The sequence below is a fragment of the Podarcis tiliguerta genome (genome assembly GCF_965153285.1).
Source record: "Podarcis tiliguerta genome assembly, chromosome: 2".
NCBI classification, from domain to species: domain Eukaryota; kingdom Metazoa; phylum Chordata; class Lepidosauria; order Squamata; family Lacertidae; genus Podarcis; species Podarcis tiliguerta.
The window spans coordinates 101,472,652-101,499,206 of record NC_139535.1 but is presented as its reverse complement, the minus strand read 5'-3'; the positions used below and the strand labels follow the sequence as shown (position 1 = coordinate 101,499,206).

The following is a 26,555-nucleotide window of genomic DNA, read 5'->3' as shown; positions in this document are numbered from 1 at the left end:
TTTGCTTCAAAGCAAGATGAATGAACTAGCAACTAAATGCCGTAGTTAGTGTGTGTGCATTATCTTGAAAAATGGGTGGGCGCCAGTCCTTCGGCGAGCCTCTCAGCCACATCAGAACACCAAACAAAGCCATAACCCTGAAAGGAGTTTATTTATTTGGAGAATGTTGCACCCACAGCCCTGTCTGCGGAGAGAACAGTGGGAGGGAAATGGCTTTAAGGCACAGTGTGGGGGGGGGTGATATTGTGAAGCAGCTGGCTTGGCTTCCTTTGTATTGCCTTGAAGGCTTTAGGAGTTGCCAGTACACAGGATGTGAGATTAAAAAAGTGGCGAGAGTGTGGGGTACATACGAATGCCCTCACCTGTTCCCTTAATCTCTGATGACTCTCCCGCCTATACAACTTGCTTGTTCCTCCTCCAAAATAATCACCAGATTGGATCGGAACTGCGAAACCTCCAGCCCCCATACCTTGTCGGAAAAGCCACCGGATTAGTATAGATCAGGGGTCAGGAACCTTTTTCAGCTGTGGGCCGGTCCACTAGCCCTCAGACCATGTGGGAGGCTGGACTGTATTTTGGAGAGAAAAAATGAACAAACTATTATGCCCCACAAATAACCCAGAGATGCGTTTTAAATAAAAGCACACATTCTACTCATGTATAAACACCAGGCGGGACCCACAAATAACCCAGAGGTGCATTTTAAATAAAAGGACACATTCTACTCATGCAAAAACACGCTGATTTCCGGACCGTCTGTGGGCCGGATTGAGAAGGCGATTGGGCCACGTCCGGACCCCAGGCCTTAGGTTGCCTACCCCGTAATAGATCAATCGCTCCTGCGGAAAAGTGAAGGGAGGGGGATAAAGGCTTTTATCAAACACAAATAAAATTATGAAGACTGAATGCTTTTAGGCACTTTTTGAGCACAGTGGTACGGCGATTAGGTTTCAGCTTCAATGCCCCTACATTTTCTTTCCTCTGCAATCCGATTCCAAACATGCTCACTTAAAAGTGTGATCTACTGGGTCCAGCAGAACACACTCCCTGGCTCATTGTGCTCAAGACTAGCCGGAACTCTTCAAAACATGCTCTTGGTTAGTTCTGAGGTTCTGCCATAATGAGCCTGCTAAGGCAGGAAGATATTTGGCATCTCCCAGACAGATATTTCTGCCCCCCTCCTCCTCGCAAACAATACAATCTGAAGACACTACTTGCAAAACAATCCAGGCTATTTAAGGCGATGGAAATTATTGGCCTTAAATGTGTCTGTGGTGGACGGTGGCCCCCCTTGTAGCAACAACAAGAAAGCAAAGCCAGCACACAGCCGGCTCAAAAATGGTGCATCTCCTCATATTTTGTGGACCAGCTGCAAGACCATGCACTGAACCAATGGGTACCCTACTGCTTCTGGTTCGGTTGGTATGCAGATAGATGCTCACTTGGGGACAAGACCAAGGCTAAAATCCTAGGTACGCGTCCTTCCTTGGCTATTCAGTTCCACTCCACACTGCGAGACCAATTGCTCAGCAATTATTCATGGGTTGGATTGCAAAATTTGAAGGGAGGGGCCAATTGCATAAAAAGGGAAGCGGGCACTTAATTTTATGGAATTGATTTGCTTTTGCTTTGTCGTTTGAACTTGCCAATACATCTTGCAAGGACAGAGGAGCTCATAGTTTCTGCAGGAATCTCACAGTCCTGATTGGACTACAGAAAAGAGCCAAAATGATACAAACAGAGGAGGAGTGGATAACATATTCTGTCTGTCTCATGCTGGGATAATCCTACAGCTTTTCTGTCCTGTTGTGACCTGAAAACCAATAAAGGTTTGATTTAAAAAAAAAAAAGTTTTGACAAAGAAGAGGAGGGGTGTGGGTGTGTCAGGATAAGTTTATAGTTTGAGAACTTTGGATAGACGAGGAAGAGGCTGTAATATTGATGTGGAACCTGACACACTGCCAAGTCTCACACTACTGCCACATCATATGCACCACAATGAGCAACGGATCAAAAGAAATTGAATGTGGAAATCTGCTAGACAAAACATAGGTAGGGCATGATATTGTATGGTTCTAAGCCCCATCGGCCTTAATGGAAGAATAAAGCACATACAGTGGTACCTCGGGTTACAGACGCTTCAGGTTACATACGCTTCAGGTTACAGACTCAGCTAACGCAGAAATAGTACCTCGGGTTAAGAACTTTGCTTCAGGATGAGAACAGAAATCGTGCTCTGGCGACGCGGCAGCAGCAGGAGGCACCATTAGCTAAAGTGGTGCTTCAGGTTAAGAACAGTTTCAGATTAAGAACGGACCTCCAGAACGAATTAAGTACTTAACCCGAGGTACCACTGTACATTATTTTTCCACTGAAATCACTGCAGACTCAAATGTGCTTAACACTGATGTGATTGTGGCTACTGGATTTTGTTTGTTAGGAAACACAGGGTAAAACATGTAATCTTTAAGCTGCGTGGTTTCAGCCGCCCTCTAGTGCCCCAGCTCAAGAATGCATGGAAACAGCTTCTGGTCTTAGTTCTTCTTAACAAAAAAAATCAGAATGATCAGAAATTAGATGTACCATTACAACTTCACAGATTTTGATAAGGGCAGCAGTGAGTGTAACTACAGACCTGGGAAAGGCTAGGAGTGACTTAGCTTTAAAAACTTGAGCATCCCAAAAGCCATGATGAACATGTGTTGTTACCCTTGTGATGAAGGGCTGTATAATTAATAATTAACAAACAAACAAACAAATTCCCACCATCCCTGACCCACTGGCAAAGCTTAGGATGGGAGCAGGGAGCTCAACAACCCCAATCCTGGTTTATAGGCTTGCTTTCTAGATACCCAAACAACTGGAAAAAGGCATTCCTAGGAGAAACAAAAGGGACACGGCTGGCGCTGTGGTCTAAACCACTGAGCCTCTTGGGCTTGCCGATCAGAAGGTCGGCGGTTCGAATCCCCGTGATGGGGTGTGAGCTTCCATTGCTCGGTCCCTGCTCCTGCCAACCTAGCAGTTCGAAAGCAAGCCAAAAAGTGCAAGTAGATCAATAGGTACCACTCCGGCGGGAAGGTAAATGGCGTTTCCGTGCGCTGCTCTGGTTTCGCCAGAAGAGACTTAGTCATGCTGGCCATATGACCCAGAAAAACACCAGCTCCCTAGGCTTGTAAAGCGAGCTGAGCGCCGCAACCCCAGAGTCGTCTGTGCCTGGACTTAACTGTCAGGGGTCCTTTACTTTTACCTTTTTAGGAGAAACAAGGAAGCATGAAAATAATTTGGATTGTTGGGTGAAGATAGAGAGGGGCCTTGTCTATGTGACAGAGCACACACCCTATGCTTATAAACAAAGGTCCCAGGTTCAGAGTCTCGGGAGGAACGCTGCAGATCAGTGCCCACAATACTGAGCTAGACAGACTAATACAGTGGTGCCTCGGGTTACATACGCTTCAGGTTACATACGCTTCAGGTTACAGACTCTGCTAACCCAGAAATAATACATCGGGTTAAGAACTTTGCTTCAGGATGAGAACAGAAATTGCTCAGCGGCAGTGGGAGGCCCCATTAGCTAAAGGGGTACCTCAGGTTAAGAACAGTTTCAGGTTAAGAATGGACCTCCAGAATGAATTAAGCTCTTAACCTGAGGTACCACTGTAATGGTTTGAATTGGTATAAAGGCAGTATCCTTTCCATAAGCACAGACTTGGGAAATGGCATCATCTGCAATGTTATGATAGCAATTGGTGTACCAAAGTCAAATGCCAGAATGCTACATGGCCCAGAAGAGCAAAGCTGTCTGCGGAGTCCTACAAAAAACAGGTTATTTCCACCTGAAGGACCAGGTGCGCAGCCTGGGAGTCATTTTGGACTCACAGCTGTCCATGGAGGCGCAGGTCAATTCTGTATCCAGGGCAGCCGTCTACCAACTCCACCTGGTATGCAGGCTGAGACCCTACCTGCCCGCGGACTGTCTCGCCAGAGTGGTGCATGCTCTAAGTTATCTCCCGCTTGGACTACTGCAATGCGCTCTACGTGGGGCTACCTTTGAAGGTGACTCGGAAACTACAACTAATCCAGAATGCGGCAGCTAGACTGGTGACTTGGGGCGGCCGCCAAGACCACATAACACCGGTCTTGAAAGACCTACATTGGCTCCCAGTATGTTTCCGAGCACAATTCAAAGTGCTGGTGTTGACCTTTAAAGCCCTAAATGGCCTTGGCCCAGTATACCTGAAGGAGCATCTCCACCCCCATCATTCTGCCCGGACGCTGAGGTCCAGCACCGAGGGCCTTCTGGCGGTTCCCTCATTGCGAGAAGCAAAGCTACAGGGAACCAGGCAGAGGGCCTTCTCGGTAGTGGCGCCCACCCTGTGGAACGCCCTCCCATCAGATGTCAAAGCGATAAACAACTACCTGACATTTAGAAGACATCTTAAGGCAGCCCTGTTCAGGGAAGTTTTTAATCTGTGATATTTTACTGTATTTTTTGTTTCTATGGAAGCCGCCCAGAGTGGCTGGGGAAACCCAGCCAGATGGGCGGGGTACAAATAATAAATTATTATTATTATTGGGGGATTCCAGAGTCACTGTTTTCAGGTGGGGTTCAATCACACACAGGCTGCCCAGATCCAGGGCACTTCCAGAAGACCAGTTTATGGATCCTTCATCCTGATCTGTTTGCAGGGAAATCTGACAACTAGGTTGGCTATTTCAAGAGAGTTCCGTTGAATTTATTTGTGGCGAGAGATAAAATGGCGTTGTGTCAAAACAAGCCTTCTCCCACACACTTTTTGGAGTGCATTTTTGGGTCGCTTTCCTTACTGCAAAAAGGAAAGTGGGCCTGTTGAACGAGGCCTCCCAACAGACCATAAAAGCGCAAAACTTGACTTTGACTGAATCCCACCGGAAAACAGCAACTGTCTATAAGCAGGTGGCGCTGTGGTCTAAACCACACATAGGGCTTGCCGATCAGAAGGTCGGCGGTTCGAATCCCCGCGATGGGGTGAGCTCCCGTTGTTCGGTCCCAGCTTCTGCCCACCTAGCAGTTCAAAAGCACGTCAAGTGTGAGTAGATAAATAGGTACCACTCCGGCGGGAAGGTAAACTGTATTTCCGTGCACTGCACTGGTTCGCCAGAAGCGGCTTAGTCATGCTGGCCTCCTCGGCCTATAGAGCGTGATGAGCATCGCAACCCCAGAGTCAGGCGTACCTTTACAAGCGCCTATAGCTGTTTGCCTGTCCTGCACCACCCTATGTTAGGTCTGCTTCAGCCCATAGAGGCAATGAAGGATGCTTTTTTCTCCAGTACAGTGGTACCTCGGGTTACATACGCTTCAGGTTACAGACTCCGCTAACCCAGAAATAGTACCTCAGGTTAAGAACTTTGCTTCAGGATGAGAACAGAAATCGTGCTCCGGCGGCACGGCAGCAGCAGGAGGCCCTATTAGCTAAAGTGGTGCTTCAGGTTAGGAACAGTTTCAGGTTAAGAACAGACCTCTGGAACGAATTAAGTACTTAACCCAAGGTACCACTGTATTGGAGGGGTGAGGATTCAGTTTTTAATTTCTACAAGATCAGTTCTATTTGATGTGAGACGTTGGTGTTACATATTATAGCATAAGGTTGGGGGGTGGGAAGAGAGGTTGGGGGGGAGGGAGAGAACGGGGGTCGTTTTATGATCTGAAAACAGACGATGTATATATACTTTTGTAACCCACGAATTTTTGTAATAAAAACATTTTTTTAAAAAGATAAAAGACGGACAAATAAATCCCAGCAAACGAAGAATGGATACAAAAACTTATGGAATATGCAGAAATGGCAAAACTTACCAGAAGAATAAGAAATCAAGATAACAAACTTTTTATAAAAGAATGGAAATGGCTTATTGAATATTTACAGATAAACTGTAAACAGATAAAAACATTGGGAGGACTACTGTAATTACCGGCAGTTTCATAAGAATATATATTTAAAGAAGATGAATAAATGAGGAAATTAGGTTAATTTGGATATGCAGAAGATATTAAAAGGAATTTAAGGAACCACAGAAAGAGGGGGAAGGAAGCCAAGTTGTGAAATGTCAAAATGATGGTAAAATTTAATGAGATGTATAAAATTAGTGAAATGTATAAACTTGAAAAGTATAAATAAAAATTAAAAAACAAAAAGAGTGGCGAATAAGCCATGGCTCGTCCATCACAACCATTCTCAAAGGAGGAATGAATGGATGAGCAGGAGGAAAGTTTTCATTTCTCTTTTTTAAAAAAACATCATTTTTATTTGATTTTACAAGTAAAAATTTATAACAATCCAAATACATATCCATATATAGAGATTACTCTGAATCTCGAGACTCCCCACCATCCCCTCCATGGTTCCTATTGTGAACATTTACAACTGCATATCATTCCATAATCTATATTTTGTATCCCTCCATATTATCCAAAGTATTTGTTACATCACAAGGAGTGCTTTTTGGGGGGGGGCTACGCATCCCCCTAAGCATTTTGTGAATCTTTGTACTTTTGTCCCTTTACTGTATTTATGTTCCACCGATTCGAACTATGAAATGGTGATTTTCTTGAGTCAAAATCAGAGTACCCCTAAGCATTTTTAAAAAAATTTACAAAAAAGCACCGATTACAAGTGAAATTAAAATCCTGCTAATGTTTTCATCTGCTGAGGGGGAGGAAAGTTCTCTATTGCAATCCCCTCCTTCGTCCCTCCTTCTCTGCTCAGCGTTATTGAAATCCCACTGAGCTCGAGGCCATTTACTCCCAAGTAAACACGCAGAGTAAGAACATCTGAAGGCAGCCCTGTTTAGGGAAGCTTTTAATGTTTGATGTATTACGGTATTTTAATATTGTTTTGTTTTAAATAGTTTTTATTAAGTTTCTTACAAAGGTAACACATACTACCAAAAAAAATTCACAAATATAAACAAAAAAGAAAATAAAAACCCATAACAACAAAACCTAAACAACACAAATTAATTGGTTATTTAAACTTCTAACCTCATAAACATGTTTCGGACTTCCTCTGAGCTCTCCCATCTGGATTTCCTTGTATTTAAATGTAGCAGTTTTCTAATATCATTATTAAAACACAATATTCCAATTAAAGTAAAATTTCTTAACTTTTCTTAAGGTTCTAGATCTCATTTATTTAATTAACCCTTAATTTAGTGCTAGGCCTATTTGGTACTTTCAAGTAATTTCTAAATTTTTAATGTTACAGTATTGATTCAAATAGTCTTTAAATTTCTTCCATATTTTAATACTGTATTTTTTTTGGAAGCCTCACAGAGTGGCTGGGGAAGCCCAGCCAGATGGCTGGGGTATGAACAAATAAATTATTATTATTATTATTATTATTATTATTATTAGGGAAGGGTCCGCTAAGCTGCCGGCTGGTTTCCCGCCCGGCAGAGCTCCTCACTTACGCGTCGGGAAACGCCCCCCACATCCTCCCCCGCGCCTCGCCTCCCCCCCCCTCGCCGTTTTTCATGAATGGAACGGGAACACCTCCGCAGCGCGCACGCGCCCTCTTCCCCGGGGCCAATGAGGAGCGGCGGCTGTAGGCCAGTGTTGTGGTCACGTGGGCGTTTGTAGTTGCGGCGGCGGCGCCCGCGGCTCTACTCTCCGGCGGGCTCTTTCATCGCGCGGCCCGCCCGCCTTGCGGCACCCCACGCCCCCCTCCCTCCCCACGCCCTGCGCGGGGCCATGCCGCTGGTGCGCTATCGGAAGGTCGTGATCCTGGGATACCGCTCTGTGGGTGAGGAAGTGGTCCAGATCCAGAAAGAGATGGGTACCACCCGGGGAGGGGAGGAGGCACGTGGCCGGGGGGGGGGTGTTCGGGAGGTGGCAAGGATTAGGGGGGGTCTCCTCGCGCAGCGGGGCGGGGGGAGAGGAGATTGCACGAGGGTCTGGCCGCGGAGGCTTGGAACAATCGAAGGGCGCGTGGGGAAGGGCGGGCAGGATCGCGAGTGGGTGCTAAGAAGGGGTCGCGCGGGGTGGGGGCTGGTCTGGAAGCATGCTATGGGTGGGGTGGGGGGTGGCCGGAAAGCGTGGAAGGATGAGGAAGCGGGTCTGGTGCGTGTGGCCAGGACGCCGCACGTGGTGCGCCCGGAGCAGCCCTTGCCATCCGGAGCGCGGGGAAGGCGGCGAGGATTGGGAGCAGCTGGGATAAATGACTTTTTTTATATATCTGGGAAGGCTTTGGTTTTAGAGGGATGCGAGAGGACCGGGGAGGGGGATCGGCATCTCCAGGTGAGAAAGCGGAGAGGCGCTTCTGCGCCTTTCTAGCAGGAGGTGCGCGCGTGGAAGGGAGGATTTCGGCAGGTGTGTCCGCGTCAGGAACACCTGCCCGAGATTCCCTCCTTTCTCTACAGCTCTCTCTTAAAGGGGGTGGAGGGGGGAGCCCCGCCCTGGTCTAGGAGTAGTCAGGTAGGTCTGATTATATGGGCGACTTTGCTGGGGCTCTTCGGAAATGTAGGTAGGGGGTGATTTGGGAAATAAGAAGAATAGTAACGCCACCCGCACCTTGATCTTCATGCTTAAAATATCGGGAAGGGGCAGGCACCAAAATCGTAGAACTTGAATATTGACAGGATCAGGCCAAACGGAAAACGGGGCAGTGTGGGGATTGGTGCCCTTTGATTCTCTGAGCAGCCGGTGTTTGGGGATGGGCTGCCCTGCTCTCTATGTTGTGGGTTTCCTGTCTGAGAGCTTCCTGGGCTTGAAGTTCGTACATCCTGAGATAGATACATTTCTCCCTTTGCTGGTTGCACAGAATAGTTGTTTCAAAGTGCCATCAATCTCTGCCAAGTGTGTGGGGGGGGGAGGGAAATCGTTTGTGTTTGTGTATTTTCAGGGGAAATCACAATGCTATTATAAGCCCCCTGCCCCAAACTTCAAATCTTAGCATGTCCTATTAAATACTTGTTTAGGTATAAGTTGCTGGGGGGATTTGTGCAGATCTGCAGTGACGGAGTTAAAATTCTGCATGCATTTGCATCCAAAAGTAAACCTCCCCCTTTTTTTTCCTAGTCACCTATTTATAGTGAACTAGAGCCCTCCTTGCCTGTCCAGAAAAGCTTTAAGCGGCTCCTGAGTCCAGAAAACTTGTAGCTTCCGGACAGCTTATTGCCTGACCTTTCCTAGTTTCTCCTTGGGGAGTTATTTGCACATGCACATTTCCCTGCTCATCTGACCTCTCCCCTGAACACAAATGCAAGAGGTCACTTGGGGTCTGTTTTCTATTAATCCACGTGCAGTGGGAGGAAATGACCAGAGGTCAGAGGTCATAATGGGAGGCTGGGTGGTGAAATGGCTTGTTTTCTTACATTAAGCCTTCGGCAGCCTTTTCTTTCTTGGGTTGGGTGGGTAATATAATCTCGGCGTGCCTGTGCGTGAGAATTTGCTTTTAAGGCTAGGGGTCCTTTCTGCGACAGAAGGGGTTAATACATTTCTAGTTGGCGTGGACCCTGTGTGCGTAATGTTTAGGTTGTTGATCCTCCTCCTACAACCATCTGTGCCTTGTTTGAACAGGTCAAGCTGTAGCAAGAGTTCTGCTTTGCTGGTGTGGGGCTGTTGCAAAACAAAACGTTCCATGTTTGGTATGGGTAAATGCAGCCATATTTAATTGCACACCTCTGCTCTCTTGCAGCGTTGAACATCAGTGCCTTGGGACTGTCTTGTTGCTTGCGCATGCAAACAAATGGTGATTGTCCGGCCATGTCATTCCCCTGAATGAGGTTAAGATAATGACTTCACATTTCAATTTACTTTTGTGCCCCTTTTTTCTGTGTTTAGAGCCCACATTAAAAAGAATAAAGAGCCTTTCTTTGCTTCACAGATAATTTAGAGATGTCAGAAGGCTCTAGTAAGTTGCACTGGAAAGACCCTGGGTGTCAGGTTGCCAATGTTCCTAAACATTCAAGGAATTTGAAATATTTCTTTCAACACAGCAAGGAGAATTCTAAGAATCCGTACTGCCATCTTCCCAACCTAGTGCCCTCTAGATGTTTTGGACTACAACTCCCATTAGTGGGAACCAGCAGAGCCATGTGAAGCTGGGGTTGATGTGAGTTGTAGTCTGAGGACACAAGGTTGGGGGGCGGCTGTTCTAGTGCATTAGACTCAGATCTAAGGCACCCGGCTAAGCTAGTCTGCAGTAGAGAATCTCAACAGAGCAGCATCTTTAAACTAGCTTGTTGTTGTTTGGTCGTTTAGTCGTTTAGTCGTGTCCGACTCTTCGTGACCCCATGGACCAGAGCACGCCAGGCACTCCTGTCTTCCACTGCCTCCTGCAGTTTGGCCAAACTCATGCTGGTAGCTTCGAGAACACTATCCAACCATCTCGTCCTCTGTCGTCCCCTTCTTCTTGTGCCCTCCATCTTTCCCAACATCAGGGTCTTTTCCAGGGAATCTTCTCTTCTCATGAGGTAGCCAAAGTATTGGAGCCTCAGCTTCAGGATCTGTCCTTCCAGTGAGCACTCAGGGCTGATTTCCTTCAGAATGGATAGGGTTGATCTTCTTGCAGTCCATGGGACTCTCAAGAGTCTCCTCCAGCACCATAACTCAAAAGCATCCATTCTTCGGCGATCAGCCTTCTTTATGGTCCAGCTCTCACTTCCATACATCACTACTGGGAAAACCATAGCTTTAACTATACGGACCTTTGTTAAACTAGCTACATACTGTATAAATCCCTTCCCTTGTGGCTGAACTAAAAAGGATGCTGACTCAGCTACAAGATCTTGGAGGAGTGTGGGAGGGCAAGAGTTAACAACAAGATGTACAGGCTAAACAGATTCATAAATTGTTCTGTGCACACTTATGTGCAAAGATGTGAACGTGAGCCCAGATCCTTTCATGTGGCAAGTGCGGGAGCAATATGCTAAATTTAACTGCTGTTAATACACCCCAGAGTTGCATCGTGGAGACAAATCTTTGCAGATCTTCTTGTTTTCTTCTGGCGCTTCCTCCATGGTCCACCAGGTGGGATGCAACATGTTTGTCTAGTTCATTAAATCCTTACGTACTTGGGCGCAGCCCTTTCTATTGTCACCAAGAAGAAGAAAGAGCAAAGACCTCGTCCTCTTGCCCATCATTCTGCCCGGACACTGAGGTCCAGCGCCGAGGGCCTTCTGGCAGTTCCCTCACTGCAAGAAGCCAAGTTACAGGGAACCAGGCAGAGGGCCTTCTCGGTAGTGGCGCCCGCCCTGTGGAACGCCCTCCCACCAGATGTCAAAGAGAAAAATAACTACCAAACTTTTAGAAGGCATCTGAAGGCAGCCCTGTTTAGGGAAGCTTTTAATGTTTAATAGGTTATTGTATTTTAATATTCTGTTGGAAGCCGCCCAGAGTGGCTGGGGAAACAGAGCCAGATGGGTGGGGTATAAATAAATTATTATTATTATTATTATTATTATTATTATTATTATTATTTTGTTTCCCCACTTCTGCTCATCCCACCCCGTGCTCCAGATGACCTCTTGGGCTTGTGGGCTTCCCCCAAGGCATGAGATGACACTCTGCATGTACCAGCAGATGTGTAAGCTGCTGGCTCTTCTGTTTTCCTCCAGACTACTTGGCAACACACAAACAGCCTTGGGGAACCAGCTTTGTAGCCTAATTAGGCACAACATTGCAGCCCGTGAGCCAGGTTCCTTGCATTTAGAGACGTGTGTGTGTGTTGCCAAACTCAATTTATGGTGAGGAGGAGCCCATAGCTGATACATGGCTATCCAAATATTGATCCGCAATACTGAACGCTGTATTTGCTTGATGGCGTTAAATAAAACAACATTGCCTGAACTGACCCCAAAACAATGACTTACAAATTGGTACTGGCTAAAAGCTGCTGACATATTGATTGCTTTTCACTGTACAGGGGGGAAAAAAACCCTTTCTCATCTCAGTTGGATTAATACTGCAGGATTTGAGACATGGTACATATATCTAAGACTGTAGTCCTGTGCTCGTTTATCTGAAAGTAATGGGACTTACTTCTGCAAAAGCTTATATACATTGAGCTGTAAATTTAGTAGATGAATTTGTTTAAGAGGGAATCAACAAGATGATTGATATTAAGCAATGTAAAGGTAAAGGGACCCCTGACCATTAGGTCCAGTCGTGGCCAACTCTGGGGTTGCGGCGCTCATCTCGGTTTATTGGCCGAGGGAGCCGGCGTACAGCTTCCGGGTCATGTGGCCAGCATGACTAAGCCGCTTCTGGCGAACCAGAACAGCACACGGAAACGTCGTTTACCTTCCCGCCGGAGCGGTACCTATTTATCTACTTGCACTTTGACATGCTTTTGAACTGCTAGGTTGGCAGGAGCAGGGACCGAGCAACAGGAGCTCACCCTGTCGTGGGGATTCAAACTGCCGACCTTCTGATCAGCAAGTCCTAGTCTCTGTGGTTTAACCCACAGCGCCACTTGGCAATGAGTATGTTTTAAATTTCTTGACTGAATAACCGAGTGATGTAATCAATTTGTTAAAATTAAAAATTAAAAGCACGAAATAGCACCACTGAGGATTAACCATTGAGAGTTTTATGGCGCCTTAAACACAAGGGGTTGTTGTATCCAACAGTGCACAAAGTTAAAGAGAGTTAGCACTGATTTTCTGCTATCAGGTCTTTTTGTGTAAGAAAGTCCACAAGTGGACTGGTTGTATCTGTATGTACAATTTGTAAAGGATAAGAAAAAACAGGGAAGTTTCACAAAACTCTTATTGAATGTGTGAAGTTTATAATTGGCTGGCAGGTATTAAGAATATATGCGGCATGCCCCATCTATACACATGCCCCAGTTTGAAGAAAATTGTAAACAGAGGGTCCCAGAAGGCATGAAATGTAAGAGCTACAATTTGTGAAAAGTATATTCAAAGATAAAGTGTTTCCCCCTAAAAGCCCTCCACTCTGCAAATTCACATCAGATCTTCAAATCAACTGAATGTGTTAGTGTTTTCTGTATATCAAATAGTACCATGAAGACAGCTTTCATTATTTACTCCCCCCAGTTGAAGATCTGTCACCAGGCTAAAAATTCACATTTGCACTTTTTTAGGGTTTCGTGAAACAATTCCCCCTGCCTCTTTTGAGTTCCTCCAGATTATTCTAGAGCTCTCAACCATTTGTCCATTGCCCACCTTGAGTTATCGCAGGGACGATAGTGGTTTAAAACTAAATTACTTTGCTCTATCACTGTGTTTCACCTCACCCCAGTACTTAAGCATGGGAATTTCCTTGACAGGTGGGGTGATCTTAAACTGGGAATCAGTGTAATTTGGGGGGGACCTGCTGGAGGTGTTTGTTTCCTTCTGAATGCTGAGTTTATTGGCTGCTGAGATCCAAAGAGCACACCTGAGGCAAGACTTTCTTTTCTCATCTTTCCTCTTCAGGTAAAACATCCCTTGCACACCAGTTCATTGATGGGGAGTTTCTGGAGTGTTACGATCCTACAGTGGAAAGCAGTAAGTGTTGTGGTTAGATCTTTTCTGGGCATATCTGGACTCTTGTTTGTTATAGTCAAGCAGTGAGCAAGATAGAGGGAAGTTTTGGTCATGTTTTCTTTGACCCATGGGCAGAGCGATAGAGCCCTATTTCTGTACCAAGCAAAGCAAAAACAGACTGTTGTGGGTTTCAGGTGATGCTAAAAGTGAAATAGCTCTTGTGCATAGCTGGGATGTTGTGTGGAAAGCTCAAGTGTTTTCTCCCCAGTGATAAACGGATTCAGCAGCACCTCTCCTCACTTCCTGCCAGGCCGCAAACCCTCCCTCATCGCAAGAGTCCTTTCCTGTTTTCGAAGGGGGCTGCCACTCACACCCACTTCATACAGCGGAACATTTTTTAGGTTATCTGAAGGCCAATTTCCCCCATAAATCTGCCTTGTCCACTTCCGCTTTGCCCTGTGTGGTCATCACTCCTGGGGAATTACTTTTTTGGGGGGCGGGGGGAGATTTATCTACCCAAAACATTTCCCTGAGTTGGTATGGCGTCAGATGTTTTTAGCGATAGTTGTCTGTCGGGGTTTGTGCATATATTGGAGCTTGCCACTTTTGTTCCTTTGTAACTGCCTGGGCTTGGTAGCTGACAATTATTATTTCTACGAGCTGGTGGGAGAATAGTAAATGTGCCCCTGAGCATATACAGAATGCCTTTCTATTCCTACTGAGCAAATGCACCTCCTGCGAATTCTGGTGCTACCCTGCAAATAATCAGGTGAATCTAAATCTGCATGGGATCTGGATATAAGCTGTCACAACACACACAGAGAACATCTTTGCCCGTGGACGGGCTGTTTTGTAGAACCGCTTTGCCTGCTTCTACTAAGCAGTGACTGGAGCCAAAAGTTTCAGGGGTCCTTTTGCAGCCAGCCTCTTCGGCAGCTGCTTTGGGGAAAGCTAATTTACTCCAGGCAGATGCTCCCAAAAACATAATGGCTATGATCAAAACAATCCATATCTGCACCTGGGCTTTTGTGGCTGTTCATTTCTGCTTTAGCTGTGCAACATACGAACACAGTCTCTCCTTGCCAATTTACTCTTTAAATCCAGAGTGCGGCAGCTAGACTGGTGACTGGGAGTGGCTGCTGTGACCATATAACATCGGCCTTGAAAGACCTACACTGGCTCCCAGTACGTTTCCGAGCACAATTCAAAGTGTTGGTGCTGACCTTTAAAGCCCTAAACGGCCTTGGCCCAGTATGCCTGAAGGAGCATCTCCACCTCCATCGTTCTGCCCGGACATCGAGGTCCAGCGCCAAGGGCCTTTTGGCGGTTCCCTCGCTATGAGAAGTGAGGTTACAGGGAACCAGACAGAAGGCTTTCTCGGTAGTGACACCCGCCCTGTGGAACGCCCTCCCACCAGATGTCAAAGAGAAAAATAACTACCAAACTTTTAGAAGACATCTGAAGGCAGCCCTGTTTAGGGAAGCTTTTAATGTTTAATATGTTGTTGTTGTTGTTGTTATTATTATTATTATTTATTTATTTATTATTTACTATTTACTATTTATTATTTATTATATTATCTCCCTTGTGGGTCTCCCCCACACCCGTTTTTTTAAAAACACTTTCACTGCGTGCAGAAAAGCCATAACAGATGAGCTCTTCATGTGCACATAGCAATATTTTCAAGGCCTCTGCTCCTTGAGAGTTTTCCCAATATCTGTTTAGCGAGAAGACGCCGCAAAGCAATCACTTTGCTGTTGCTTCCTCAGCTCAGGTGAAACATCATTGGCTTGACAGCCAGGCAGTGATGGGGACACAAGGGACAGATTATAGTGGCTGGCCGAGGACTAAAGTGGCAGGGGGAGAAAGGGGGGATAAAAATAGCTTGAGCACAGAACTTTGGGGTGGAGCCAAGGATGTGGCTTCGTTTGGGGAGGGGTGCAGCAGGCATAGAGCAACGTTGCTGTAAATTGCCTTCTTCCCTCCTTCCCACTTTAGCTTACAACAAAATGTTGATGCTGGGAAAGGATGAATTCCATCTGCAACTAGTGGACACTGCCGGGCAGGTAAGAGAGGTTGTCCTTGTTTGTCTCTTGATATTTCACTGCTCTCCCACAGCACTGTGGCTTATGGGATTAATTGCTTGCTTTGACACACGGTCCCGAAAGGCCCATAGTGCAGGGAGGCATCTCGAGGAAATTCATCTGAACTTTGCCAGAGATCTATTATCTGGGCAGGAGTCACTTCCTGAAGCATGGTCACTGCTGCCTCACTAGATGAAGTACTGAAACAGGTTCCACACACATGTGTGTTCATGGGCTTCGAAATGGGCCAATTGCTGAACTTGGTTGTCTTCAGATTCATGAACTCGCTCTACGTGGGGCTGCCCTTGAGACTGACCCAGAAACTCCAGCGGGTGCAGAATGCTGCAGCGAGACTCCTTACGGGGTCTTCGCTGCGAGATCACATTCACCCGGTGCTATACCAGCTGCACTGGCTCCCAGTGGAGTACAGGATCAGGTTTAAGGTGCTGGTTTTAACCTTTAAAGCCCTATACGGCCTAGGACCCTCGTACCTACGGGACCGTCTCTCCTGGTGTGTCCCACAGAGAAACTTACGGTCTTCAAATAAAAACATCTTGAAGGTCCCAGGCCACAGAGAAGTTAGGCTGGCCTCAACTAGAGCCAGGGCTTTTTTGGCCGTGGCTCCGATCTGGTGGAACACTCTGTCACAAGAGACCAGGGCCCTGCGGGACTTGACATCTTTCCGCAGGGCCTGCAAGACAGAGCTGTTCCACCAGGCCTTTGGCCAGGGCATAGCCTGACTCCCTCCCTCGGCAATCTTCGCGGAGCTCTGGCCCAATGGTTGCCAGTGGCTTGAATTAATTAATTTTATAATGAATGATTTTAGAGTGTTGTTGTTTGCTGTACTTTTGTACTGTTTTATTGTTGTTAGCCGCCCTGAGCCCGGCTTCAGCTGGGGAGGGCGGGATATAAATAAAATTTATTATTATTATTATTATTATTATTATTATTATTATTATTATGAAACGTATCGAAATCAAAGAGCCTCTTCCTCTCTGTTTTGTTTCTGTCTAGGATGAATACACGATCTTGCCTCACTCATTTACCATTGGCATTCATGGCTATGTGCTGGTGTATTCCGTTACATCTCTCAAGAGGTAAGAAGGCCAAGAGTTTGGTGGGTTGATGGAGGCTGCTCTGAGCGTTGTTGGTTGGTTGACCTTAGGGCTGGGCGATATCTGGTTTTTAGTACAGTGGTACCTCGGGTTACATACGCTTCAGGTTACATATGCTTCAGGTTACAGACTCCGCTAACCCAGAAATAGTACCTCGGGTTAAGAACTTTGCTTCAGGATGAGAACAGAAATCGTGCTCCGGTGGTGCGGCGGCAGTGAGAGGCCCCATTAGCTAAAGTGGCGGTTCAGGTTAAGAACAGTTTCAGGTTAAGAACGGACCTCCAGAACGAATTAAGTTCGTAACCCGAGGTACCACTGTATACCCGTATATCACAATATTGGCTGGTTTCACGGTTTTCCCCACTGTGGTTTTTGCATAGTGCATGCACACACACATATATCATGATTCACGATACATTCATACCTTGGAAGTCAAATGTAATCCGTTCGACTTCCAAAACATTCGGAACCCGAAGTGCGGCTTCCGATTGGCTGCAGTAAGTTCCTGCAGCCAATCAGAAGCCGCAGAAGCCCCGTCAGACATTCGGCTTCCAAAGAACATTCACAAACCGCAACACTCGCTTCTGGGTTTGCGGCGTTCAGGAGCCAAAACGTTTGACTTGCAAGGCGTTTGGGATCCAAGGTACGACTATATTGCCTGGTCAAAAATTATGAAACCAGTTTCACGCTATGGACTTAAAACCAGTTATGGATTATATATTGATATATCACCCAGCCCTAGTTGATGGTACAGAGCCTTGCTGCCTTGCAAATCTACTCAAATGATTTGAGAAGGTCCTGTAATAGCCTTAGTTTTTCTCTTCCCAATTCCAGTTTTCCACGTTTCCATAACCCTTTCCAAATGCTCCACAACTGATGGCCTCTGTTCTTTTTCTGTTCTAAATGGAACCATTCAGTTTAATGCTATTTTTTCACATATTCCAGTCGATTGTTGGAGCTAAGCACTTGAATGCGGGACAAGAACAGCCATGCTGAGCTTTCTACTTCCGTGCAAATCAGTAGGACCACATTCAGAACTACAGTTCCCAGAGTGGTTTCATCATAGTCAATCCTTCTTCACAGGCAACTCTGGGAATTGTAGCTCTGTGAAAGGAAAGGGGTACCATAGCGCTTTAAATGCCTGTCGTGAATATGGTCTATATAGCTTAACCTGAGGGACACTGTCTTGTGTTCGAGAAGTGACGTCCTATCATTCTTCCTCTTTTCTCTCTCCTCAGTTTTCAAGTGGTAAAGTCTTTACACAGCAAGTTATATGAAAGCAGAGGGAAGACAAGGTAAATATTAATTTGGTGTCGTGCGGGCAAGAAAGAGCACAATTGGAAAGAATTCTAGAATGGAAGTAAACGCTCTTGCGAGCCTTCTTGCGAGGAATCCTATTCGGAATAAGGAATTTCCCTTAAAAAAAGGGAAACGTGTGTTTTTCTATGGAATGTTTGGGAGGAAATAAGACGGTAAATAACAAATAACAAACTAAATATTGATATATGTAATTTTTATTTCTTTATTATATTTAGTGGTAGTATGGTTGTATTATTTTTTGTAACATAAAATCATTCAATAAAAAATATTTTATTTTATTTTTTTAAAAAAGGGAAACGTTGACAGCTATGAGGTGTGGGCATGTGCTTGGCATGTGCCACCAAAAGTCAGTCACATATGTAGGTCTGTGAGGGGTCTCCTAACAACTTTCAGCACCCTTCACAAACTACAACTCCCAGAAATCTTTGAGGGAAGACATGGCTGTTTAAAGTGGTATCGTAGCTCTTTTACTGCATGGTGTGGGTGTTGTTATAATAATATGTGCTGTTTTTCTTGAAATTATTTCTATGGTTTAACAGTGGCGTAGCGTGGGGGGTGCAGGGGGGGCTGGCTGCACCGGGCACAACATCTGGGGGGGGGGGCGCTCGCACTCGCAGCTCTCTGCCCCTACCTGGCTCACTCACTCTCTCTCACTGCAGTGCTGGCTGTGCTAATACGATCCAAGCCGCCGGGTCGCCGCCCACTGTGGAGGGGAGGGTGCCAGGCGTGCGGTGCGGTGCGGAGAGAGAGCGAGGGACTATCTGGGGGAGGGACAGTGCAGCGGGGGGGGCGCAAATTACTTGCCTTGCCCCGGGTGCTGACAACCCACGCTACGCCACTGTGGTTTAATAGAGTTTATACAACCGTACCTTGGAAGTTGAACGGAATCTGTTCCAGAAGTCCGTTTGACTTCCAAAACCAAAGCGCGGCTTCTGATTGGCTGCAGGAAGCTCCTGCAGCCAATCAGAAGCCCCGTCTGACGTTCGGGTTCCAAAGAACGTTCGCAAACCAGAACACTCATTTCCGGGTTTGCGGCATTCAGGAGCCAAAACGTCCGAGTACCAAGGTGTTTGGTACTGTATACGACTGTATATGTATATAGTTTTACTTCTAACCTTCTTTAATTGTTTTTTAATGCTTGCTTTTTCTTTCAGCCACCAGTCTGATCAAAGTTCAGGGACTATGGGAGTTGAGGTCCAATCATACCTGTCAACTTTTCCCTTTTCTTGCGAGGAATCCTATTCAGAATAAGGGAATTTCCCTTTTTAAAAAAGGGAAACGTTGACAGCTATGGGTCCAATGGACGGTCACAGCTTCTCCACATCTCCTCTAAGCCCAGGCTTTCCCCAACTTGGGTCACCAGCTGTTTTTGGACTACAGTTCCCATCATCCCTGAACCTTGCTAGCTAGGGATGATGGGAGTTGTAGTCCAAAAACAGCTGGCGACCCAAGTTTGGGAGACCCTCCTCTTAAACGACACACAGTGACATGGTACAAATTGTTTCACGGAACCATAGAGTTGGAAGGGACCCCAAGTGGGTCATTGGGTGCGACCCCCTGAAATGCAGGAATAATTTCTGATTGAGTTCTGCAAGGAAAGGAGCAGCTCCCATCAGAAAGGGAGAAATGTAAAGTATTGCACTTGGAAAAAAAAAATGAGAGGCACAAATACAAGATGGGTGACACCTGGCTTGAGAGCAGTACATGTGAAAAGGATCTAGGAGTCTTGGCTGGAATGTGTCCCTGGCTGGAATGTGTCCCTGAAGTCTGATAGTGCATTTTGCTTCCCGGGATGGAGGGCAGTGAAGGGTGTTTGTATCACAGAATCTTTGAATTGTAGAGACCCCGGGGGTCACCTAAATCGAACCCCCTCCAATGCAGAAATCTCAGCTAAAGCATCCGTGGCCGTCCAACCTCTGCTTAAAAATGTAAAGTATTGCACTTGGGCAAAAAAAAAATGAGAGGCACAAATACAAGATGGGTGACACCTGGCTTGAGAGCAGTACATGTGAAAAGGATCTAGGAGTCTTGGTTGATCACAAACTTGACATGAGCCAACCGTGTGACGCGGCAGCTAAAAAAGCCAATGCAATTCTGGGCTGCATCAATAGGAGTATAGCATCTAGATCAAGGGAAGTAATAGTGCCACTGTATTCTGCTCTGGTCAGACCTCACCTGGAGTACTGTGTCCAGTTCTGGGCACCACAGTTCAAGAAGGACACTGACAAACTGGAACGTGTCCAGAGGAGGGCAACCAAAATGGTCAAAGGCCTGGAAACGATGCCTTATGAGGAACGGCTAAGGGAGCTGGGCATGTTTAGCCTGGAGAAGAGGAGGGTAAGGGGTGATATGATAGCCATGTTGAAATATATAAAAGGATGTCACATAGAGGAGGGAGAAAGGTTGTTTTCTGCTGCTCCAGAGAAGCGGACACGGAGCAATGGATCCAAACTACAAGAAAGAAGATTCCACCTAAACATTAGGAAGAACTTCCTGACAGTAAGAGCTGTTTGACAGTGGAATTTGCTGCCAAGGAGTGTGGTGGAGTCTCCTTCTTTGGAGGTCTTTAAGCAGAGGCTTGACAACCATATGTCAGGAGTGCTCTGATGGTGTTTCCTGCTTGGCAGGGGGTTGGACTCGATGGCCCTTGTGGTCTCTTCCAACTCTATGATTCTATGATTCTAGAAGTGCATGCCCTTGCAAGAGAAGTGCCACAGTTCTTGTCTTGCTAGCTCCTATGCAAGAGCAGCATTTGAGGCGGGCGCTGGTAACATACGGAACCCCTGGCTGTTGGAAGTGCTTTGGTGAGTGGCTTTGGGTTTGAGCCCTCTACTTTTCCTAAGAGTGTCCCTTTTTCTTTTGGGCAGGATGCCGGTAGTGCTTGTTGGCAATAAGGCTGATCTGTCTCTAGAAAGGTAAGCGCTTTGCCGTCTCTCGCCTGAGAACCAGGGTGGATAAAAATCAATGATTTTATAAAAATAAAAAAGCAGGGTTTTGCTTTTTTAAAAATCTGGTTCTTTTTATTTAAATCAGATTTTTAAAATTTAAATCGGATTTTTAAAATAAAATGATTTTGGAGGAAAAGATAGTTTTCTGTTTAAGTTTACATTATAGTCCAAAGGCTATCCATCAGGATAAAAGGATTTGTTTTGAGTTTTTCATGTGTGCCAAAACTCACATCAGTTAACAAATATGCTATAACGTTATTGTCTTAACTTAACAATCTTAAATAGATTGTTTAAATTGTTATTAAGGAAATGATTGTTTTTCTCCTTCCAATAAAGTACAGCAGAAAAGTTGTCCAAATAGAAACAATAGTTTCATAATTGCCTGTCTTTGTATTTCTAACAGTATAACCAAATCAGTGACTTTTGATATAACTGTAAAAACTGCTCTGAAAATTTATTATTCAAAAAATGAAACCTTCATCTGGTTGTAAATATTAAGGTTATACCAGCAAGAATGAGTCTTTCTGTAACAAAAATGATTTAAATCATGTCTTACCGACTAGTGATTTAAATCGTGATTTAAATCAATTTGATTTAAATCAAAGCCACCCTGCTGAGAACATACAGGCTGAGCCTTAAGGATGGGATCTGTTTGCTTCAGTCTGTCTCTTTTCAAACACCGGGCATAAAACCAGCCATATTGGGATTGAGGAGGTTAAATTTTTTTGTGGTTAATTTTTTGATCTCTTAGAACAAATGCTGTTCCTTTATGTCTCTCACTAGGATCACATGCACCTTCCCTTAATTGAAGATCATTTCTATTATCATTCCTTGATGATGATAATAATGGGAGGGTTGTTTTTTTGGGGGGGGTTGTTTTCATGTATTCTCTCACACTAGGTATGCTTGCGCAGGCCTTGCCACAGTATAAATGGTGCATTGTGCGAGCCGACCCCTATCTTCTTGCTGGGCTCCAATCTTGCCATATTCCAAACATTCATAACATTCCAAAGTAGAATTCTGCCTTGAATAGGCCCCTGTTGTCAGCGCCAAAGGAATCTGTTGGTTCCTGATTCTAGGGATCAGGGTCACACGTTTCTGAAATGTAAAACATTTCTGCATCAAAACGGGGCTCTTATGATTGACATAGGGGGAAATCCAGCATTTTGGTGGCTCCCCCCCCCCCCCCGGAGGCAATAAAAGTTTTCGAAACGCATCAGTGTTAGTCAAAAGGTTTGAATGTAGATGAGAACTTAGCTGGGATGGGAACAAGTTTATTCTTTCGCCCTCTAAAAACAAAAGAAAGGTAAAGGGACCCCGACCATTAGGTCCAGTCATGGCCGATTCTGGGGTTGTGGCACTCATCTTGCTTTATTGGCCGAGGGAGCCGGCGTACAGCTTCCGGATCATGTGGCCAGCATGACTAAGCCGCTTCTGGTAAACCAGAGCAGCACATGGAAAAGCCGTTTACCTTCCCGCCAGAGTGGTACCTATTTATCTACTTACACTTTGACGTGCTCTCGAACTGCTAGGTTGGCAGGAGCTGGGACTGAACAACGGGAGCTCACCCCGTTGCGGGGATTCGAACCGCCGACCTTCTGATCGGCAAGTCCTAGGCTCTGTGGTTTAACCCACAGCGCCACCCATGTTCCTAAAACAAAATATTGCAACCCAAATAATGTCCTAAATAATTCTGTACTTGTCCAAATGTTTCCTATAACGCACCCATACCTTTTTTCAGGCATGCAAAGTAATAATAATAGGAATAATAATAATTTTATTATTTATACCTCACTCTTCTGGCTGTGTTTTCCCAGTCACTCTGGGCAGTATACAGCACTGTCTGATTTATTTTCATTAATTTTACCCAGCTGCTTCTCCGGTCCCAGATCTTCAGCATCAGGTGTCTCAAATGACAACCTGTAAAACATAGTGGTGAACTGATGTCTCCCCTGCTTTCATCTCCTCCCCTTTGTGTGTGTGTTTTAGCCGTCAGGTGAAGACTGATGAAGGCCGGAAGCTTGCTGATTCTTGGGGCGCCGTGTTCTTGGAATCCTCGGCAAAAGAAAACCAGGTACGATACCTGTTTGTTGTGCTCTTGCACTGGGAGGCAAAGAGGGGAACCGAATGTGACTTTCTGATGTCCACAGAAACCTCCCCTTCTTCCCGCGGTTTGAGCATTGCCATGACTTTGTTTTTGATGTGGAATTAGCAGGCGGCCTCTGTTTCAGCTTCCAGAATTTCAGAGCCCCTGTATCTAGGAATGGGTAGTTTTCTCACTTATTCTTTACTACTTGTAAAGCGGGTGGCGCTGCGATCTAAACCACTGAGCCTCTTGGGCTTGCCGATCAGGTCGGCGGTTCAAATCCCCGCGACGATGTGAGCTCCTGTTGCTCTGTCCCAGCTTCTGCCAACCTAGCAGCGAAAGCACGCCAGTGCAAGTAGATAAATAGGTACTACTGTGGCAGGAAGGTAAGCAGTGTTTCCGTGCGCTCTGGTTTGCGTCACGGTGTTCTGTTGCACCAGAAGCAGTTTAGTCCTGCTGGCCACATGATCCAGAAAGCTGTCTGTGGACAAGCGCCGGTTCCCTTGGCCTGAAAATGAGATGAGCGCCGCAACCCCATCATCGCCTTTGACTGGACTTAACCAGGGGTCCTTTACGTTTACTCTTCCATAATATAATTGCAAAGGTAGCTGCAGGTGTATTCACAAGTGCTTCCAGTTGCAGAAGGGAGACTTGCCCCTGACCCAGACACCTCACCAAAGAACACATAAAACAGGGATAGAGACCTTGTACAAACCCACCCACCCACCGTGTTGCTGGACTCCCATAACCACGTCTGTGCTTTCTGGGGCTCATTGGAGTGGAGCAACATCTGGCGGCCAACGGGTTTGCCATCCTTGCAAACCTCAGAAGGATCCTCGCCATCCTCAAAATGTCAGGGACTGGACAGAGGAGGAATGGTGGGTTTTCTGAACCTTCCCAAGGGCAGGAGGACAGTATTGATTTAGAATAGCGGTTTGCAGAAGGGCATAGTCCAGAGGGGGAAAGCTGGGAAATACTGGGTGAGGAGCAGCTCGAAGAGCACTAGGATTCAGCTGGCAGATTCAGTGTCCTTGGACTGCATTCCTGAAGCCCCCCTTATTATTATAATAATAGTAATAATAATAATAATTAATAATATTTATACCCTGCCCATCTGGCTGGGTTTCTCCAGCCACTGTTGGCAGCTCCCAACAGAATATTAAAAACACGATAAAACATCCCAAAACTCCCCTAAACAGGGCTGCCTTCATTTGTCTTCTGAAAGTCGGATAGTTGTTTATTTCCTTGACTTCTGAGGGATGGGCATTCCACAGGGCGGGCGCCACCACTGAGAAGGTCCTCTGCCTGGTTCCCTGTAACCTCACTTCTCACAGCAGGGAACTGCCAGAAGGCCCTCGGAGCTGGACCTCAGTGTCTAGGCCGAACAATGGGGGTGGAGACGCTCCTTCAGGTATTCTGGGATTACCCATTGTAGGAGTGACATAGATTAATGGGGATGGTGGGGGCGAGCCTTTACTGGGAGCAACGCCATTTTATAGCGTGATTATTAAAGAACTTATCTGGTAAGAACGCTCCTTTTGTTTGGCCTGCTTAATTCCTGCCGCCGGGGGAGGCATCCAATTCCCCGAAGCCTGACAAATGCAGCAGCGTTCCCCTTCTCCTCTTGGGTAACCCAGGTGCATTTTGCCTTTCTGTGCCTCACAGATGACCCAAGGTGTCTTCACCAGGATCATTGAGGAAATCGATCGTGTGGACAACTCCTACGGCGAACAGCGCGGCTGCATCCTGATGTGACGATGCTCCTTTTCCCTGCCGGAAGCCGTTCTGCTGGTGGGAGGGGGGTGTCGCAAGAGTCAGGCCAACTCAGGACAGGCATCGCAGCTCCCGAGAGGCCCAGAAGAGCAGGTCTGGAATAGCTTACGGGTAATCCACACACACAAACACAGTATACCTCATTGCTCGTCCTCTATACAAGACGGCTACGTTTTGCACATTCGTTTGCTGGAAGCAATCTGTGTATGTATATGTGTATATGTATATATATATATAGATATATAGATATGTATTGCCAAATGTTTACAGAACCGGGAGGGTGTGGGAGCACAACAGGATCTATTTATGTTTTTTGACGGAGGAGCTCTTCTGTATATTTATAACCATTTAATTAATAGGCGCACAAGTTTACACACATAGGTGTCTGTTCACTATTCGGCGTAAAGGGGAGGCAGCGGAATGTAAGTTTTTGGGTTTTTCAGCTGTGCCTCTTCCAAGTCGTTGCCTTATTTTTGGCGGGGTGAGATTTCGGGCTGGATCCAAAAGTGGATTATTTTCCTCAGCTTCCGTTGGAGCGCTGGGAGGCGTGAAGTGGCCATTAAGTCAACAAGGCCCACGAAACTTTAATATTATTATTATAATAATAATATATCTCTATATATATGCAACTAAAAGCAAAGTTCTTCTTTATGGGCCAGATGGAGGGGGGAAACCTCTGAGTTGGTCATACCTATTCAGATGCTATTGCATGTACTTTCAAGCAAGAAGAGAAAGCCCCCTAGCTTAGTATAATGAACAGAGGTAAAAACACGAGAGGTTGTTCTGAACCCTTAAAATGTCCCATGCCTTGCTTGCAACTGTGTATACCTTTCGGCGGTTCTCTAAAGCGACGCAAATGCTTTTGTTAGGAAGCTCTTCTGTTAACACTGATGAGTGAGATGCAATGATTTTGTGTCCTGTTACTGGACGGGAAAGCTCTCAGGCCTGACGCGTATTGTGATTCCCAAGGAGGAAATGCAAACTGAGAATGCCCCAGCTGGGGAAAAAGGATTAGGCTGGATGCACCTCCATAAAATACTGCAGGGCTTATAGGACCATGCGGATGTGTTTTCTCCAAAGTTGCCCATGTCTGCTTTCCCTGAGCAGCCTTTAGCCTGGGTTCAGGCATCACAGGGCAACCCTGAATGTAGTGAGATGTTAGTAGTTTTGTTTTTTTTAAGGAGGCTCTTAAATGAGTTCCGTTCCGTGGGATCTAAGAAATTGGCTGCCCTCCTCCTCCATCCTCTATGCTGAGCACAAACAGCGTAGCTGTGACTCTCCTCCGGTGCCTTTTGCTCTGCTTATTTGTCGACAGGACCAAGCAGGAAGCAGTTGGGCACAGAACTTGAAGTAGGATAGGAACTGAAGGGGACGCAAACTGTAGTCTCTTGCCATAACCACCCAGAAACACAAAGGCAATGCTGGGTCAGCACAGACTCTGGGAATGACCTTTTTCTCAGGGGTGGGAAGTCTGTGGGGCCCTCTAGAAGCTGGACTCTGATTCCCATTGGTCTCAGCCAGTATAGCCAGTGGTCAGGGGTGATGGAAGGGGTAAAAAGTTAGCCTAACCCTGTCTCTATAATTGAAGCACAATATGCTGTGGGTGAGGGAAAATGGAGGAAACTTTGCAGGTATCTCGGGCATAGTGGGGCCGGGCGCATATTCTTGGTTTATCGTAGTGTCTGCAGCAGAAAAGCTTAAACTTTTGAGGAGCTGTTCCCTGCCAACGGCCACCTCCTGATGGGATTTGAATTCGGGACCC

The 26,555-nt window shown here is 46.0% G+C and overlaps 1 protein-coding gene across 2 annotated transcripts; it reads left to right on the top strand.

The window, feature by feature from the left end:
• Positions 1 to 7,590: 7,590 nt before the first annotated feature.
• Positions 7,591 to 24,899, top strand: RHEBL1 (RHEB like 1). 2 transcript variants are annotated; one of them, XM_083428109.1, is made up of 8 exons: positions 7,591 to 7,778; positions 13,417 to 13,488; positions 15,466 to 15,533; positions 16,566 to 16,648; positions 17,905 to 17,961; positions 20,854 to 20,901; positions 22,924 to 23,008; positions 24,686 to 24,899. In XM_083428109.1, the coding sequence occupies exons 1-8, from the start codon at positions 7,727 to 7,729 to the stop codon at positions 24,773 to 24,775; spliced, it is 555 nt and encodes a 184-aa protein (XP_083284235.1). In that variant the 5' UTR covers positions 7,591 to 7,726; the 3' UTR covers positions 24,776 to 24,899. The 2 variants fall into 2 exon arrangements, with proteins under 2 accessions (XP_083284235.1, XP_083284236.1); XM_083428110.1 differs by lacking the exon at positions 7,591 to 7,778 and adding an exon at positions 12,825 to 12,868.
• The last annotated feature ends 1,656 nt before the right edge of the window (positions 24,900 to 26,555 follow it).